The following is a 20,842-nucleotide window of genomic DNA, read 5'->3' as shown; positions in this document are numbered from 1 at the left end:
TCAAATCTTAAAAATTCTGCAGGCTAACAAATATGCCTGCCGTGTTCTCTGAATGCAATCAGGCACCCCTCAGTCTCGGAATGTGTCAACAAGGATAAAGCAAAGGTTCAATTTGTAAAGAATAAAAATAAATCTGGTGGTGCCAGGCAGGCTGGCAGTGGGCACAAGAGGTGGAAGCAAATTCCTGTGCCCGACCGAGGCAAACAGAGCACGGGTCAAAAGGTAGAGTGCAGCTGCACATCCTTGGTAAAATGTCTAAAGTTAGACGAGGACCTCCACTTGAGATTCCCCTGATAACACACACACACTTAATATAGAAATTGTGGTCCAATATGGAACTGCTGCATGTTTTGGATGTTTACCCAAACGAAAAGCAACTTAGAGGCAAGCTTGGGTTAAAACGGGTCAGAATGCAGCCTACTTTGTCATGTTTTATTATTTTTTATTTTATGTTTGTATTTATTTGACAGGGACAGTACAATGAAACATTGCTACCCATAGGTAACCGATGTCAAGGTACGTACGACTTCTAGCCACAGGCTAATTTGCAACCCTCGTCCCTGGTTAGGCTTTTAAAGGCCTACTGAAATGAAAGTGTTTTATTTGAACGGGGATAGCAGATCCATTCTATGTGTCATACTTGATCATTTCGCGATATTGCCATATTTTTTTTGCCATAAAAAACCATGTTTTTTTAAATGAAAAATTCCCCCTTGCCTCCGCCCCCAAATGTTTAGAATATTAGATGTGAAGTAACTAGGTCAACAATTCATGATAACATAGCTGTTAGTTCATTTTTGTTTTCTGAGCAATAACAGTTTGAAAAAAAAAAGAAGGTATTTCATATCCAAAAGGGTTCATAAAAGTTAAAAAAATGTATATATATTTCCAAGTGGAATATTTCATGTGAAGTAGTTGGATCCTTTAACAGGCCAATAATTCATGCCAACATTAATTTAATTTTAATATGATATTTTTTTTATAGTTTACTTTATTTTATTATAGTCAAATCTGCAACATTTTCTCATTACACCTGTTCGCGCTTGAATTTAATTTTTATGTTTTTCAGCAGCATTTTAAAAGGGCCCCACTCATAAAAGTGTTAAAAAAAAAGATAATACATCAATATATATTATTTTTTACTTGCAACACGTAAATCCCTAGATCAACTTCAGATCTATCTGTCATTTATACGTTTTCATAATTATTTGTTTTCTTATGTTTTATGCCGTTTTTGTCCAAGAAAACCTTGTTTTATGTACCGGTATATGGCAACATGTAATATTTTCCCCCAAAAAAATATTTAAAAGTGGAATATTTCATGTGAAGTAATCAGAGCCTTTAATAGGCCAATAATTCATACCACCATGAATTTAATCTAAATATATATTTTTATTACAGTTTACTTTACAGCACCCCCCGCGACTCCAAAAGGGACAAGCGGTAGAAAATGGATGGATGGATGGACTTTATTCTATTAGAGTCAAATCTGCAAAATGTTCTCATTACACCTGTTTGCTCTTTTATTTATTTTTTATGTTTTTTTTTTTTTTTTGGTAGTAGCATTTTCAAAATGTGCCGTGGGCCGCAAAATAATGAGCCGCGGGCTGCAAATGGCCCCCGGGCCGCACATTGGACACCCATGGGTTAGAGCAGGGGTGTCAAACGTACGGCCCGCGGGCCGGATCAGGCCCGCGAACAGGTTTTATCCGGCCCGCGGGATGAGTTTGCTAAGTATAAAAATGAACGGAAATTTTTGAATGAAAGAAACTGCTGTTCTAAATGTGTCCACTAGATGTCACAATAGCAATTCTTTTTATCTTTGTAGATGATGCTACATATGTACAAAATAAACCACATCAGTCGAGGAAAATGAGCAAACTACATAAATAACATCCTGTAATTTGATTTTGATGTAATTTTTTTTATCTTGATAGATTGAAACTTAACACCAATGAGTTGACTGATGAACATTATCACATAATTTATTCAGAAAGTATAAGTAACAACAAATGAAGATAGAATACTATTAACCGCAACATGTAGGTGTAAAAAACAACTACATTATTATTTGTACAATTTCAGAATGTGCTTGTTCTATTTTTAAACCAAAAAAACCAATGTGAAGTTGTCTTTATTTTTAAGTTATCATGCCGTGATTTTACCAGTCCGGCCCACTTGGGAGTAGATTTTTCTCCATGTGGCCCCCCATCTAAAATGAGTTTGACACCCCTGGGTTAGAGTGTCCGCCCTGAGATCGGTAATTCGTGGGTTCAAACCTCCGCCGAGTCATACCAAAGTCTATAAAAATGGGACCCATTACCTCCCTGCTTGGCACTCAGCATTAAGGGTTGGAATTGGGGGTTAAATCACCATAAATGATTTCCGGGCACCGCTGCTGCTCACTGCTCCCCTCACCTCCCAGGGGGGGGGATCAATTGTGATGGGTCAAATGCAGAGAAACATTTTGCCACACCCAATGTGTGTGTGTGTGACAATCGTTGGTACTTTTTAACTTTTGTGATGATGCTTCATTGGTTTTTGGTCGACTATCTTTCAGTGTTTGTTTATATAACGACAACAGAGGTTTCACTACACATTCCGTGGCCTGTCCCCAGACCATGGCACAATAAGACGTATGGGATCAAATCATTGCATGCATGTAAACGTGTGCAGCTTGAACAGATAAACAAAGTCTAATAAGCCAGAAACAGTATAAATATATCACCTTTATTCTTACATTAGATCTCCATTACAAAAGTGAGTGAGCAGTTTTGTCACTTTGGAATAGACATATTCAATACTCTTCAACAGCAGCATGTAGATCAGAAAAGAGGCACCGCTTCTGAACGTCACGGTTCAACTGCGGGACTCCTTCTTGGTGGTCATGTGTTCTTAATCCGAGAGAACAGCAACATAAAAAAGTCAAATAGCACGTACTGTATACAGACACATAAATATCGGAGGTAGGTAAATGTAGAAAAACCCGTCTGACTTGTCATACGATCTGCATGGGGAAGGTTTTCTGAGAGCGTGTAAGGCAGAGGTGTCCAAACTTCCACCAGGGGGCCGCGAAGTATACATATTTTACATTAAAGATGCTAAAACCAATCCAATGTTGGCCATCCGTAGGACATCTTTGCAAATTAGTGAAACGTCTAACAATATATCTCATTGATAAAGGAATTTTTCACTAAAAGCAAGTCCCCGGGCCGCACTTTGGACACCCCTGGTTTGAGAGTTCTGCGGTCTCGGGAAAGAACTGACGATGCTTCACCTCAGAACGTAAAAGACATTCAAATGGCAACAATGTAAAAAAAATGTTTTTTACAAAAATGGACACTCAGTGCTTTTGTTCTTGCTTGGTTTGTCACAAACCAAACCTCCAGACCACTTAAATGGTACAGCGAGCTCAACTCAACAACGGAGTTGGTCAGGGCCAAGATACATATATACACTTTATACACCCATACAAAAATAATAACAAGGCAAACATGTTATAAATATGAAATAATTACTAATAACAAATAAAATCCGACCCAGTTGAAATAAATAGACTGAAATGTAAATGCATTAATATTAAAAAATATCCATTTGGAAAAAGAAATATAGATGTCCTCTCCTCTTTTCTTTGGGACGGGTGTTTTGAGAGGAAAAGGGGGGCCACAGTCCCATAATGACAGTGTACCTCATTAAAAACACCCCCGAGGAAGAGGTCAATAAATAATACAGCTATCAAAATGGAAAATCAGTAGCTCTTTGTGAGAGGCGGGGCTCTCTTTTAAGAGCACTCTGCGTCCACGGCCAGATCGGTGGAACCTAAAACCTTCTTGCCGTTCCAAGGGTTAACGCACCAGCATCGACCGCTTTGGCCGTCCAGAGAAGATTCACACTGCGGAGACACAGACGGTTGTTTAGTTTTGAATTGTTTGCACCCCCCCGTCCGCGTGTGCCGTCACACCACCCCATCGTCATTTCATATAAAATGGCTCTACACCACTATGGTTATTGCTAATCACAAACAGTGGTCATGTTCTCACAAACGCCTTGTGAGAACATGCTGAGTGGAGCCAGTAGCCAGTAAAAAGTCTATCTATCTATCTATCTATCTATCTATCTATCTATCTATCTATCTATCTATCTATCTATCTATCTATCTATCTATCTATCTATCTATCTATCTATCTATCTATCTATCTCACTCACTCACTCACTCACACTGTGTATTTACTGGAGGTACTGACCTGTTTGGGTTTGTAAAGCCCGTGTTTGTCACAGTTGGGGAGGTAGAATCTGGTCAGTTTGTCTCCTAGTTTCTGTTGGGATTTGGCAATCTTCTCCAAGGCTCTTTGTAGCTCAATATGACAAGGCCCCTAAGAGAAGGAAAAAACGTGTTAAATGAGCGCTGCATCGTAGAAGTGGACGGATCAATCCAAATAACCAATACACTGCAAAAAGTCAGTGTTCAAAAACAATAAAAAAAATGAAAAAATGTAGGGGTATTTTATTTGAGCTAAGCAAAATGATCTGCCAATAGCACAAGAAAATTCGGCTTGTCAAGACTTTCCAAAACAACTAAAATGAAATGTAGGTCTAAGTGAGACCTACATACAGGTTTTTGTTTCATGTCTCTACAACCTTCCTAATGGGAGTTACAGGCAGTTTGTTTTTGTTTTTTCCCTAGGGGGCGCTAGAGCGCAGTTTTGATTTTTGGGGTTTGGTTTTTTGACTAAAGTGTTGTGTACGCGTTTTTTGATATGTGTGTAAAATTTGGTGAGTTTTGAAGTATGTTAAGGGGGGCAAAGTAGTGCGCAAAGCTGCTAAAATTAGCTAACCTCAATGAACCCAAAAATACCTTAAAATAATTATATTCTCACTAATAACAAGTGCACTTTTCTTGGTAGGAAAAAAAAGAGACCTTTTTGCTCAATATGTTGAAAAATATTCTTAAATTAAGTAAATGCTAGTGCCATTATCTTGACATCATTGTGCTCGACATCATGATTTTTGTTCTCATGCTTGAAGTAAGAAATTATTACTTAAAAAAGTAGTTTTATACTTGTGAGTGTTGATGACACAGCTTTGCAACAGTTGATATTCTAGTTTCAAGCATGTTTTACTCAATATAGGTCATCAAATCTCAGCAAAAAGCTGTAATATCTTACCGAGATCATTTAGGACCAAAACACTTAAAACAAGTAAAACACTCTAACATAAAATCTGCTTAGTGAGAATAATTATCTTATCAGACAGAAAATAAGCAAATATCACCCTTATTTGAGATATTTAATCTTACTTAGATTTCAGTTTTTGCAGTGTACCCATTGGATTTTTCATATTTTTTTAATTCATATTGTTACACTGTTGATGCCTATATTTATGTGCTATCATATTGATTACAAAAAAAAAGACACATTAAGGCAGGGGTGTCAAACTCGTTTTAGCTCAGGGGCCGCATGGAGGGAAAATATGTGCACACGCGGGCCGGACTGTTAAAATCATGGCATTAAAACTAAAAAATAAAGACAACTTCAGATTGTTTTCTTTGTCTTACTTTGGCCAAAAATAGAACAAAAATTCTGGAATTATGACAATAAAAAGATAGAAAAAAATACAGGCAGCGGTAAAGTTTAAATCCAAGTGTTTATAACTGAATACATTTACATATGCATAAAAATGTGTTTTCCTTTGTATTATTTTTGTTTTATGAATTAAGTAACGTTTATGACAACACAATATAGAATGTGAGGCATAACAGGATAATGCATACATTTATTATTTGTTTTCAAAACAGTTACAAAAAAGTGGGACCCCAAAAATGTACTGTGGGAGCCCATTTTTATGACTTGATGGGGTCCCCGGGACCCTATTTTGAAAATTCCTAGCGCCAACACCGATGGAGTATTGGTGCGTGCAAAACAGCAGCAGGTGGCTGTGGCCTGCGGGCCGGTTCTAACACTAATCAAATATCACCATAGATAATTAATTTAGCACTATTGACTTTATTTAGCTAAATTGTATGTAATGTAAAAAAAATACTACTACTTCATTGAAAACATGTAATTTATATAATAGAGTTATTGGTTAAACATTATAAAAAGTAGACACTATTAGGCATTATTAAAGCATAAGTAAATACTGAAATTATCATTTGCAAAGCATATTTCAGACATGAATACTCAATATTATGCAGTTTATAAATATGACCATCACTAAAAGTGTAACTGCATGTTTAAATGTCTAGACCAGGGGTGTCAAACTCATTTTAGATCGGGGGCCACACGGAGAAAAATCTACTCCCAAGTGGGTCGCACTGGTTAAAAAATAACAGCACGATAACTTAAAAATAAAGACAACTTCAGATTGTTTTCTTTGTTTAAAAATAGAACAAGCACATTCTGAAAATGTACGAATTATAATGTTGTTGGGGGGGGGTTTTTACGCTCACTTGTGGCGGTCAAGAGTATTCTATCTTTATTTGTCGTTATTTATACTTTCTGAATAAATGATGTGATAATGTTCATCAGTCACCTCATTGGTGTTAGTTTTCAATGTATCAAGATAAAAAAATAATTTGAAAAACAAATTACAGGATGTTATGTAGATTATGTAGCATAATCTACAAAGATACAAAAAATTGCTATTGCGACATCTAGTGGACGAATTTAGAACAGCAGTTTCTTTCATTCATAAATTTTGACTCATTTTTATACTGAGCAAACTCATCCCGTGGGCCGGATAAAACCTGTTTGCGGGCCTGTTCTGGAACGAGGGCCGTACGTTTGACACCCCTAGTCTAGAGGGATTATAAAACTCCTATTTACATGCACTTTTGAATGATCTAACCAAACCATTGACAATACCTACAAATATTGTACAGACTCAAACATTTCAATAAGTGCGAAAATGCAACCATTCAGCATCATATAGATTAGCTAATCAATACAGTAATGAGTAACACATTGATAACTGTTATAAACTGCATACTAATGATAATTAATGTCAGAAATATGCTTTATAAATTACGAATTCAGTATGTACCTTTGTTTTATAAAGTGTCGCCAAGTTATTTTGTTATTGTTACATTTTATTACAGTTCAATTTATATAGCCTTTACGCATAACATTTTACGTTTGTTTATAAAAAACTGTATGGTAGCCATTTTTGTGTTCATATTTCGGTAGTCCAGCTTAAATTAATGATTTGTTTTGAATTATATTTATATAGCGTTTTTCTCTAGTGACTCAAAGCGCTTTACATAGTGAAACCCATTATCGAAGTTACATTTAAACCAGTGTGGGTGGCACTGGGAGCAGGTGGGTTAAAGCGTCTTGCCCAAGGACACGACGGCAGTGACTAGGATGGCGGAAGCGGGGGATCGAACCTGGAACCCTCAAGTTACTGGCACAGCCACTCTACCGACCGAGCTATACTGCCCGGTTGTTGTCTGATGAATACTCGGGCCTACTGCGCTGCTGCACTTTGGCGGTGGTCATTGCGGTGCTGATTGATGAATACTTGGGCCTACTGTGCTACTTCACTTTGGCGTTGGTCATTATAGTATTGGTAGCCATTAGTGTGTTATTTATATTTCTCTGCATATATTAAGTTAAGTTGTTAATTTTTTTAATTTAGAAAGTCATTTACTTTACAGCACCTGTGAGGAAAACATATAGGGGTGCACAGGTGACACTGATTGGACAAATGTTGGGTGGAGAGACTGGTGGTCATATTGATGGCAACTTTCAATCTTTAAAATAATTTTGGAAAAATCTATCTTGTTGTAGTTAATTTTTGTGGCGAGTTTGGTCCATTTTACAAAATAGTAAAGCCACAAATCATATGAGATATTAACTTCGCTGAACATCTATTTTTTGTTTTTAATACACACACACACTGGCAGAAATGTAGATCGGAGCCTATGCTGGCGGTGACAACATTTTTTGACCACCTTTATTTTTATTTTTTTAGCAAATAAAGCTATTTTTGAAAAAGACTAAAGTTGTAGTTTGAAGTGCGTATGAAAGTGCATCACCTGTCCTGACTCAGGTTTGGAAAGGCTGATACACTATACAGTATATTAGGGCTGTGAATCTTTGGGTGTACCACGATTCGATTCAATATCGATTATTGGGGTCACGATTCGATTCAAAATTGATTTTTTTTTTTCAATTCAACACGATTCTCGATTAAAAAACGATTTTTTCCCGATTCAAAAGGATTCTCTATTCATTCAATACGTAGGATTTCAGCAGGATCTACCCCAGTCTGCTGACATGCAAACAGAGTAGTAGATTTTTGTAAAAAGCTTTTCTAATTGTAAAGGACAATGTTTTATCAACTGATTGCAATAATGTACATTTGTTTTAACTATTAAATTAACCAAAAATATGACTTTTTTTATCTTTGTGAAAATATTGGACACAGTGTGTTGTCAAGCTTATGAGATGCGATGCAAGTGTAAGCCACTGTGACACTATTGTTCTTTTTTTACATTTTTTATAAATGTCTAATGATAAAGTCAATGAGGGATTTTTCATCACTGCTATGTTGAAATTGTAACTAATATTGATACTGTTGTTGATAATATTCATTTTTGTTTCACTACTTTTGGCTTGTTCTGTGTCGTGTTTGTGTCTCCTCTCAATTGCTCTGTTTATTGCAGTTCTGAGTGTTGCTGGGTCGGGTTTGGTTTTGGAATTGGATTGCATTGTTATGGTATTACTGTGTATTGTTTTGTTGGATTGATTAATTGAAAAAAATTGAAAAAATTAAAAACAAATTTTAAATAAATAAATAAAAAATGTGTTTTTAAAAAAATGAGAATCGATTCTGAATCGCACAACGTGAGAATCGTGATTTGAATTTGAATCGATTTTTTTCCCACACCCCTAATATATATGAACAAAATATAAGCTTAAAGGCCTACTGAAACCCACTACTACCGACCACGCAGTCTGATAGTTTATATATCAATGATGAAATCTTAACATTGCAACACATGCCAATACGGCCGGGTTAACTTATAAAGTGCAATTTTAAATTTCCCGCGAAACTTCCGGTTGAAAACGTCTATGTATGATGACGTTTGCGCGTGACGTCACGGAGTGAACGGAAGTATTCGGACCCCATTGGATCCAATACAAAAAGCTCTGTTTTCACCACATAATTCGACTCCCATTTTCAAGAGGATATAGTATCCGAGGTGGTTTAAAATACAAATCTGTGATCCACAATAGAAAAAGCAGAAAGTGTGGAATCCAATGAACCCCTTGTACCTAAGTTACGGTCAGAGCGAAAAAAGATACGTCCTGCACTGCACTCAAGTCCTTCACTCTCACGTTCCTCATCCACAAATCTTTTATCCTCGCTCAAATTAATGGGGTAATTGTCGCTTTCTCTGTCCGAATCGCTCTCGCTGCTGGTGTAAACAATGGGGAAATGTGAGGAGCCCTTCCGGTACAGGCAAGGCTTTTTTTATCAGTGACCAAAAGTTGCGAACTTTATCGTCGATGTTCTCTACTAAATCCTTTCAGAAAAAATATGGCAATATCGCGAAATGATCAAGTATGACACATAGAATGGATCTGCTATCCCCGTTTAAATAAAACAAATTCATTTCAGTAGGCGAACCTCCGAAGTACATGTCAAACCACTTCCTTATCGTAAATGACCGCCATAACCACAACACCAGGGGGTGCTCCACTAACCACGTTAAACCCAGATTCCGAACTAACAAAGGTCTTAACTCATTCTCTTTCTATGCCACATCAATGTGGAATGCGCTCCCAACAGGTGTAAAAGAAAGGGCATCTCTATCCTCCTTCAAAACCGCAATAAAAGTTCACCTCCAGGCAGCTACAACCCTAAACTAACACCCTCCCCGGATTGCTAATAATCAAATGTAAACAATCAAATGCAGATACTTTTTCTTTTTCTTATGCCTTCTGATCTCTCTCTCTCTCTCTCTATGTCCACTACTTGATGTCCATATCCTACCCCCCCCCCCCACCCACCCACCCCCCTCCACACCCCTGATTGTAAATAATGTAAATAATTCAATGTGATTATCTTGTGTGATGACTGTATTATGATGATAGTATATATGATAGTATATATCTGTATCATGAATCAATTTAAGTGGACCCCGACTTAAACAAGTTGAAAAACTTATTCGGGTGTTACCATTTAGTGGTCAATTGTACGGAATATGTACTTCACTGTGCAACCTACTAATAAAAGTCTCAATCAATCAATCAATAGGCCTTTAATGCACAGTATTGCTGCTTGGATTTGGTTAAATACCAGAATGTAAAGTATCGACCAAGCCTAATGCACAGTACCGTTTTACAGGAAAAAACTTAAAAAAAAAAAAAAACTGGTTCAGATGAAATTGCAAACAATTTTAAAAAGGCTTGTTGAGCCTATTCAAACAGCACTCGCGCCCCCCCTAGTGGAGACTTGCTCACTGTGCCGTTTTCTCTCAAACTTTTTACTAACATCATTCCCATCAGCGCTTAAATGTGCGTTTTTTTTTTTTGCTGTTTATCGCTCACCTGTTCGACTAATTTCTTGCGGATGGCGACCAGTTTGGCTTTCATGCTCTCCTGGGCGTCGGCGGCGGCCCGCGGGTCGTAAGGTTTACTGTGGCCGGGCACGTAGAAGCTGAAGCCGGGGTCCGACACCACGGCAGTGTTCTCCATATCAACCTCATCTTCTCCCTGATCTGGAGTTTAAACAAACAAAACCAATAATTATAATTGACAAGATGTCCGTTTTAAAGTCTCGGGGGTTAAAGACATAGTTGGGCTGCAAAAAAAAAGGCCTACCTTGTGTCTGGAGCTCCGAGGTCGGCTTCGGCTCTGCGCCCGCCGCGCACACGGCTTGTCCCCGGGTGAGAGAGTGCAGCGGCCGGGGGTCTCCCGCTCTCGGCGTGCACCTCAGCCCGGAGCCGCACGGCGCCGTGTAAATCCCGCACAGTTCCTCAGCTTTCAAGGCACAGGCGAGGCAGCATCCACAGCCCGGCTCTCGCAACACCTCCGCGCACCCGGGATCGACCGGCGGACACTGGCTCAGCCTCTCCGGCGTACACGGGGCGCATCGGATCGGCTCCGGCACCGCCGCCGCCACCACCGGAGACCCCAGCGTCCCCGTTGCCAGCACGGAGCACACCGTTGCCACCACGACGCATAATCCACCAAAACGCATCATTAAACAGTATAAAAAGCAATAAATCAACGCAATGTCAATAATCAAAAGTACGCCTGCTTCCTGTTGCGCGTCAGGTTTGATTTAGTCTGTCCGTACGGTGTGCGCAGTCGTATTTATAGCCGGGCCGTGCATGTGTTTGACGCATCCGCGTTATGAATGATTTGAGGGGGGGGGGGGAGGGAGGGAGGGAAAAAGGTGTACTGATAGCAAGAGCTCTGATTGGTCCGCCTACGTCAGCTCATTTGAATACAACAATCACGTCATTGTTTATTTTGGAACTGCCAGTAACCGCACGTAATGTAAACCCGGGGTGACGACACAAGTGTTGGATGTTGCAGCCACGCTAAATAAACACATCCCAGTTTCTACCGCTTGTCCATCTTGGGGTTGCGGGAGGGGTGCTGGAGCCTATCCCAGCTGCGGGGGACACCCCGGACAATTTTTTTTTTGTGTGTGTGTTTTTTTTGTGTGTCCCCGCCTACCGCCCGAATGCAGCTGAGATGGGCTCCAGCGACCCCCCCGCGATCCCAAAAGGGACAAGCGGTAGAAAATGGGTGTATGGAAATATTTTTAAATCAACATAAAAAAACACAAGATACAGTTAGTGCACCAACCCAAAAACCCTCCCTCCCCAATTTCTACAGCTTGACCGTCTTGGGTTGCAGAGGTGCTGGAGCCTATCCCAGCTGCATGGTACACCCTGGACTATTTTTTAAAAAAAAAGTGTTTTATTAAATCAACATAAAAAACACAAGATACACTAACAGTTAGTGCACCAACTCAAAAAACCTCCCTCCCCCATTTCTACCGCTTGTCCCTCTCTGGGTTGCGGAGGTGCTGGAGCCTATCCCAGCTGCAGGGTACACCCTGGACAAGTTTTTTATATTTGTTTTATTATCAAATCAACATAAAAAACACAAGATACACTTACAGTTAGTGCACCAACCCAAAAACCGTCCCTCCCCCATTTCTACCACTTGACTGTCTTGGGGCTGCGGGGGTGCTGGAGCCTATCCCAGCTGCGGGGTGCACCCATGACAAGTTTTTTTTAAATTTATTAAATCAACATAACAGACACAAGATACACTTACAGTTAGTGCACCAACCCAAAAACCGTCCCTCCCCCATTTCTACCACTTGACTGTCTTGGGGCTGCGGGGGTGCTGGAGCCTATCCCAGCTGCATGGTACACCCTGGACAAGTGTTTTTTTTTTATCAAATCAACATAAAAAACACAAGATACACTTACAGTTTGAGCACCAACTCAAAAACCCTCCCTCCCCATTTCTAACGCTTGTCCCTCTCGGGATTGCGGAGGTGCTGGAGCCTAACCCAGCTGCAGGGTACACCCTGGAAATGTTTTATATTTTTTATTTGTTTTTATTTTTATTAAATCAACATAAAAAACACAAGATACACTTATAGTTAGTGCACCAACCCAAAAACCCTCCCTACCCCATTTCTACCGCTTGTCCCTCTCGGGGTTGCGGGGGTGCTGGAACCTATCCCAGCTGCAGGGTACACCCTGGACAAGTGTTTTTTTAATTACATCAACATAAAAAACACAATATACACCTACAGTTAGTGCACCAACTCAAAAACCCTCCCTCTCCCATTTCTACCGCTTGTCCCTCTCGGGGTTGTGTGGGGTGCTGGAGCCTATCCCAGCTGCGGGGTACACCCTGGACAAGTTTTTTATATTTTTTTTATTATCAAATCAACATAAAAAACACAAGATACACTTACAGTTAGTGCACCAACCCAAAAACACTCCCTCCCCCATGTCTACCGCTTGTCCCTCTCGGGGTTGCGAGGGGTGCTGGAGCCTATCCCAGCTGTGGGGTTGCGAGGGGTGCTGGAGCCTATCCCAGCTGCGTGGTACACCCTGGACAAGTTTTTTTATTTTTATTAAATCAACATAAAAAACACAAGATACACTTACAGTTAGTGCACCAACCCAAAAACCCTCCCTCCCCCATTTATACCGCTTGACCGTATTGGGGTTGCAGGGGTGCTGGAGCCTATCCCAGCTGCAGGGTACACCCTGGACAAGTGTTTTATTTTTTTTATTTTTTATTAAATCAACATAAAAAACATAAGAGACACTTACAGTTAGTGCACCACCTCAAAAACCCTCCCTCCCCCATTTCTACCGCTTGTCCCTCTCGGGGTTGTGGAGGTGCTGGAGCCTATCCCAGCTGCGGGGTACACCCATGAAAAGTTTTTCTAATTTTTTATTAAATCAACATAACAAACACAAGATACACTTACAGTTAGTGCACCAACCCAAAAACCGTCCCTCCCCCATTTCTACCACTTGACTGTCTTGGGGCTGCGGGGGTGCTGGAGCCTATCCCAGCTGCAGGGTACACCCTGGACAAGTGGGTTTTTTTTTAATTAAATCAACATAAAAAACACAAGATACACTTACAGTTTGAGCACCAACTCAAAAACCCTCCCTCCCCATTTCTAACGCTTGTCCCTCTCGGGGTTGCGGAGGTGCTGGAGCCTATCCCAGCTGCAGGGTACACCCTGGACAAGTTTTTTATATTTGTTTTTATTATCAAATCAACATAAAAAACACAAGATACACTTACAGTTAGTGCACCAACCCAAAAACCCTCCTTACCCCATTTCTACCGCTTGTCCCTCTCGGGGTTGTGGAGGTGCTGGAGCCTATCCCAGCTGCGGGGTGCACCCATGACAAGTTTTTTTTTAATTTATTAAATCAACATAACAAACACAAGATACACTTACAGTTAGTGCACCAACCCAAAAACCGTCCCTCCCCCATTTCTACCACTTGACTGTCTTGGGGCTGCGGGGGTGCTGGAGCCTATCCCAGCTGCAGGGTACACCCTGGACAAGTGTTTTTTTATTTTTATTAAATCAACATAAAAAACACAAGATACACTTACAGTTTGAGCACCAACTCAAAAACCCTCCCTCCCCATTTCTAACGCTTGTCCCTCTCGGGTTTGCGGAGGTGCTGGAGCCTAACCCAGCTGCGGGGTACACCCTGGAAATGTTTTATATTTTTTATTTGTTTTTATTTTTATTAAATCAACATAAAAAACACAAGATACACTTATAGTTAGTGCACCAACCCAAAAACCCTCCCTACCCCATTTCTACCGCTTGTCCCTCTCGGGGTTGCGGAGGTGCTGAAGCCTATCCCAGCTGGGGGGTACACCCTGGACAAGTTTTTTATTTTTATTTTTATGATCAAATCAACATAAAAAACACAAGATACACTTACAGTTAGTGCACCAACTGAAAAACCCTCCCTCCCCATTTCTACTGCTTGTCCCTCTCGGGGTTGCGTGGGGTGCTGGAGCCTATCACAGCTGCGGGGTACACTCTGGACAATCTTTTTATATTTGTTATTATCAAATCAACATAAAAAACACTTGTGTTACAGTTAGTGCACCAACCCAAAAACCCTCCCTACCCCATTTCTACCGCTTGACCGTCTTGGGGTTGCGGGGGTGCTGGAGCCTATCCCAGCTGCGGGGTACACTCTGGACAAGTTTTTTTATTTTCATTAAATCAACATAAAAAACACAAGATACACTTACAGTTAGTGCACCAACTCAAAAACCCTCCCTCCCCATTTCTACCGCTTGTCCCTCTCGGGGTTGCGTGGGGTGCTGGAGCCTATCCCAGCTGCGGGGTACACCCTGGAAATGTGTTATATTTTTATTTATTTTTTATTTTTATTAAATCAACATAAAAAACACAAGATACACTTATAGTTAGTGCACCAACCCAAAAACCCTCCCTACCCCATTTCTACCGCTTGTCCCTCTCGGGGTTGCGGAGGTGCTGAAGCCTATCCCAGCTGGGGGGTACACCCTGGACAAGTTTTTTATTTTTATTTTTATGATCAAATCAACATAAAAAACACAAGATACATTTACAGTTAGTGCACCAACTCAAAAACCCTCCCTCCCCATTTCTACCGCTTGTCCCTCTCGGGGTTGCGTGGGGTGCTGGAGCCTATCACAGCTGCGGGGTACACTCTGGACAATTTTTTTATATTTGTTATTATCAAATCAACATAAAAAACACTTGTGTTACAGTTAGTGCACCAACCCAAAAACCCTCCCTACCCCATTTCTACCGCTTGACCGTCTTGGGGTTGCGGGGGTGCTGGAGCCTATCCCAGCTGCGGGGTACACTCTGGACAAGTTTTTTTATTTTCATTAAATCAACATAAAAAACACAAGATACACTTACAATTAGTGCACCAACTCAAAAACCCTCCCTCCCCATTTCTACCGCTTGTCCCTCTCGGGGTTGCGTGGGGTGCTGGAGCCTATCCCAGCTGCGGGGTGCACCCTGAGATGTGAGTTTGTGCGACTTTAACGAGGGAGCATTGTTGTGTTCATCAGTTTTGCGCAAATAAATGAAAGCCACCGTTGTGTACTTTTTGTGCACTCGCGTACTTGAAACCACACGCACACGCACACGCACGCGCACACGTCTCGTCAGGGCATTTAAGACTAGATTGCGTCCGTGCATGGAGACTCAAATGTGCAAAGCAGCTGTGTCATTACGAGATTTTCACAATAGACGCACACATGACTGGGGAAGTGCGGACCTGACCACGGGCACGTACTTACTTCTGCGTGGGGAACTGTGTCTCCCACGGTGGACCCCAAATGGCCTTTCTTTGTCATTGTAACTGCTGACGCAACACCCTTTAGTGGATCGGCCCATGCAACTGCTTTATAGGATTGCATCATCTGTCAATACGCAGTCATGCTGCATGGCGTGGGCTAAAACACGCATCCTGTGTGGATGATACTGGGTGGTATCAGTAACAGTAATCAATCAATCAATCAATCAATCAATGTTTATTTATATAGCTCTAAATCACAAGTGTCTCAAAGGGCTGTACAAGCCATAACGACATCCTCGGTACAGATGACAATAATTATTTTTTTTACCTTCAATTTGTCAAGATCGTTGCCCTGATTTTGCCCTTCTATCATGATTTAAACAGAAAATAGTCAAGACAAAGAATTGAGACAAACAATAATTGATACTAAGTCGTAAACAATTTAAAATAGAGAAAACCAGGGGCCCCCAAACTTTTTGAGTCGGGGGCCGCATTGGGTTGAAACAATTTGGCGGGGGCCGGGCTGTAAAAAGATATACATAACCATTTTCTACCGCTTATTCCCTTCGGGGTCGCGGGGGGCGCTGGAGCCTATCTCAGCTACAATCGGGCGGAAGGGGGGTACACCCTGGACAAGTCACCACCTCATATATATATATATATATATATATATATATATATATATATATATATATATATATATATATATATAAATATATATATATATATATATATATATATATATATATATATATATATATATATATATATATATATATATATATATATATATATATATATATATATATATATATATGTATATATATATATATATATATATATGTATATATATACTGTATATACTGTATGTATCCATCCATCCATCCATCCTACCGCTTATTCCCTTCGGGGTCGCGGGGGGCGCTGGTGCCTATCTCAGCTACAATCGGGCGGAAGTATATATATATGTGTGTGTATACATACAGTATATATATATATATGTGTGTGTATACATACAGTATATAAATATATATATATATATATATATATATATATATATATATATATATATATATATATATATATATATATATATATATATATATATATATATATATATATATATATATATATATATATATATATATATATATATATGTATATATATATATATATATATATATATATATATATATATTTATATATATATATATGTGTATATATATATATATATATATATATATACTGTATGTATACACATACATATATATATATGATGGCTACATACAATATATACAGTATATATATATATATATACTGTATGTATACACATACATATATATATATATATATATATATATATATATATATATATATATATATATATATATATATATATATATATATATATATATATATATATATATATATATATACATATATATATATATATATATATACTTCCGCCCGATTGTAGCTGAGATAAGCTCCAGCTGCCCCCGCGACCCTGAAGGGGATAAGCAGTAGAAAATGGATGGATGGATATATATATATATATATATATATATATATATATACTTCCGCCCGATTGTAGCTGAGATAGGCTCCAGCTGCCCCCGCGACCCTGAAGGGGATAAGCGGTAGAAATGGATGGATACATAAATATATGTGTATATATATATATATATATATATATATATATATATATATATATATATATATATATATATATATATATATATATATATATATATATACCACATAACTTTCCTCCAGAAGGTCTTATCTTTGTCCATGTGATGTCAGATGAAACCAAAATTGAGCTGTTTGGCCACAATACCCAGCAATATGTTTTGGAGGAGAAAAGGTGAGGCCTTTAATCCCAGGACCACCATGTCTACCGTCAAGGATGGTGGTGGTAGTATTATGATCTGGGCCTGTTTTGCTGCCAATGGAACTGGTGCTTTACAGAGAGTAAATGGGACAATGAAAATAGAGGATTACCTCCAAATTCTTCAGGACAACCTCAAATCATCAGACCGGAGGTTGGGTCTTGGGCGCAGTTGGGTGTTCCAACAGGACAATGACCCCAAACACACGTCAAAAATGGTAAAGAAATGGCTAAATCAGGCAAGAATTAAGGTTTTACAATGGCCTTCCCAAAGTCCTGACTTAAATGTGTGGACAATGCTGAAGAAACAAGTCCATGTCAGAAAAACAACAAATTTAGCTGAACTGCACTAATTTTGTCAAGAGGAGTGGTCAAAAATTTGTGGATGGCTACCAAAAGCGCCATGTTGCAGTGAAACTTGCCAAAGGACATGTAACCAAATATTAACATTGCTGTATGTATACTTTTGACCCAGCAGATTTGGTCACATTTTCAGCAGACCCATAATAAATTCATAAAAGAACCAAAATCATGAATGTTTTTTGTGACCAACAAGTATCACAAAAAAATAAGTGTTGTAGAAATGATTGGAAACTCAAGACAGCCATTACATTATGTTTTGTACAAGTGTATGTAAACTTTTGACTATGACTGTATATATATATATATATATATATATATATATATATATATATATATATATATATATATATATATATATATATATATATATATATATATATATATATATATATATATATATATATATATATATAATAAAAAAAAAATATATATATAAAATAAAAAAAAAATAAAAAAAAAAAAAATAAAAATAAAAAAAAAAAAAATATATATATATATATATATATATATATATATATATATATATATATATATATATATATATATATATATATATATATATATATATATATATATATATATATATATATATATTTTTTTTAACTTTGGACTTCCCACGGGCCAGATTTTGGATGCTGGCGGGCCGTATCTGGCCCGTGGGCCCTAGTTTTGGGACCACTGGGGTGAATCCTCGTTTATTGCTGTCAAAAATAAAAATCAATTCAGCAAAGTGGGAATTTGTAGTTATAAATTAAATATTTTCATAGCTAAAGCATAAATCTGTTTGTACATGTTTACATGATGAGAGACATCTAGACATGAAATAGCATCCACATCAGACCTGGGCAATTATTTTGACTCGGGGGGGCCACATTTAGAAAAAAAAAAAGTGTCTGGGGGCCGGCATATCTGATTTTTTAGGAACATTAATACAAAACCTCACAATAATGTCTGATTGGAAGGCTAAAAACGTTACGACAGACCGCCTTAAAAAACGGAATGGAATTTTATGTTTTTTTTTACTGAATGAGACCCCCAGAATGTACATAAAAATAAAAAATGTGGGATTTACTATGAACGATAAAACACTGAATATTGACAACATATGAACTCGATCGACATATTTTACAATCAAGAGAAACGCACCAAAAATGCAAAAACAGCAAAATATGAACGCAAAGGGTAAAAAAAACTCCACCTACAATCGAATATATCTTATATATCACTAAGCTTTAGAACTTTGTTGTAAAAATCTCCTTCCGCGTCTGTCCCTGACACCCACATTTCCTGCTGGCCGCTCTGGAAACACTCTGTGGAAACGCTCCCCACCCACACTGCTTGGTGCCTCGTCTGAGCTGCTGTGACTTAGATTACCATAGTAATTAGTATATCATGCAAAAGCGCAGATTCCAACCATTGAAATACTTTGTATAGTTCAAGACTTTCGGTCATTTGAAAACATCACTGCACATCATAATGGCGGCTACAGTTTCCATCTTAAAGATCTAAAAAAATCATTTGAGAATGTCCGGCGGGCCAGATTGAAAAGATTAATGGGCCCACGGGCCTTAATTAGGCAAGGTCTGATCCACATAGTAACCTTTACACGTGTTTATTTAATATAGTAATACAGAGCCAATCAGTGGCTCTGATTGGTTGCCATTTTGTATGATAAAACATGCTTAACTTAAGCCAAAAGTACAAAGAAAGAATATGCTTTAAAATAAAATCTGCAACAGAGTGAAGTTGCAAACTTGAAACGTGATTGGGCGAACAACAACGCAAAGACAATAATTCCTTCATTCACCTTTATTACATACACTTGTTTGAGCAAAATAGAGTCAATACTGCAAATTAACTAAATGAAAGCAAAAACTACTATTGGCTCTGATTCAAATATTCTGGCTTTAAAGGCCTACTGAAACCCACTACTACCGACCACGCCGTCTGATATTGATATTATTATATATCAATGATGAAATCGTAACATTGCAACACATGCCAATACGGCCGGGTTAGATTAGTAAAGTGCAATTTTAAATTTCCCGCAAAATATCCTGCTGAAAACGTCTCGGTATGATGACGTTTGCGCGTGACTAAATTGAGCTAAAATTCACATTTAAGTCGTGTCCCTGGGTTTTCTGTCAGTCCTGTTAACTGCATGACCCCTCTGAATTTTTAAAAATATTTCCCAAGTCACATGATCCAAGAGAAGTTAGATTCGATTATTTTCAGGCATAACAAGAGGATAGGGAAACAGACATTTGGAGGGAGTGTAAAGGTAGCAAAAGTGTTTGATAAATATCTCCACAGTGCCTCCATAGATTGATTTCAAATTTCCAGGACTTATGCAGATCCCAAATACACAACAGCAGATACCAGTAGGTAAGAAATGTTGGTTTTGCATATTAATGCATATTTTGGGAATGTTGCCAATCGTTTACAATCATTACGAGAGACATGACAATGGATGTTATTATTATTATTATTATTATTATTTAGCATTCTAAAGATTAAATAAATGCGATTAAAAGTTTGCTTTCATTGGAGCTTAAGGGAGCTGCGCAATTTTGCCTATAAAGCCCTTAAAAAAACAACCAAACACTTCCATTGAGGTTTTGTATACATGATGTAAGTATATATGTAATGTAGTAATCGCCACATTTATAATAACATTTAATATTTACATATTTTGATCCCTTTAAGCATACGCGGCGCATTAATTCATCACTGTTTTATTACTCACTGCAGAC

At 38.4% G+C, this 20,842-nt stretch overlaps 1 protein-coding gene across 1 annotated transcript; it reads right to left on the bottom strand.

Moving 5' to 3' along the window:
* Positions 1-2,716: 2,716 nt before the first annotated feature.
* On the bottom strand, positions 2,717-11,327 carry igfbp1a (insulin-like growth factor binding protein 1a). Its single transcript, XM_062028491.1, has 4 exons — positions 10,830-11,327; positions 10,557-10,726; positions 4,245-4,373; positions 2,717-3,892 (listed from the first exon to the last, which is right to left on the bottom strand). Exons 1-4 carry the CDS (start codon positions 11,209-11,211, stop codon positions 3,782-3,784), a joined length of 792 nt encoding a protein of 263 aa, XP_061884475.1. The 5' UTR covers positions 11,212-11,327; the 3' UTR covers positions 2,717-3,781.
* Between the last annotated feature and the right edge of the window lie 9,515 nt (positions 11,328-20,842).

Source organism: Entelurus aequoreus, linkage group LG19 (genome assembly GCF_033978785.1).
Source record: "Entelurus aequoreus isolate RoL-2023_Sb linkage group LG19, RoL_Eaeq_v1.1, whole genome shotgun sequence".
NCBI lineage: Eukaryota > Metazoa > Chordata > Actinopteri > Syngnathiformes > Syngnathidae > Entelurus > Entelurus aequoreus.
Note: the sequence above shows the minus strand (reverse complement) of the source record. Positions and strands in the feature narration are given on the sequence as shown.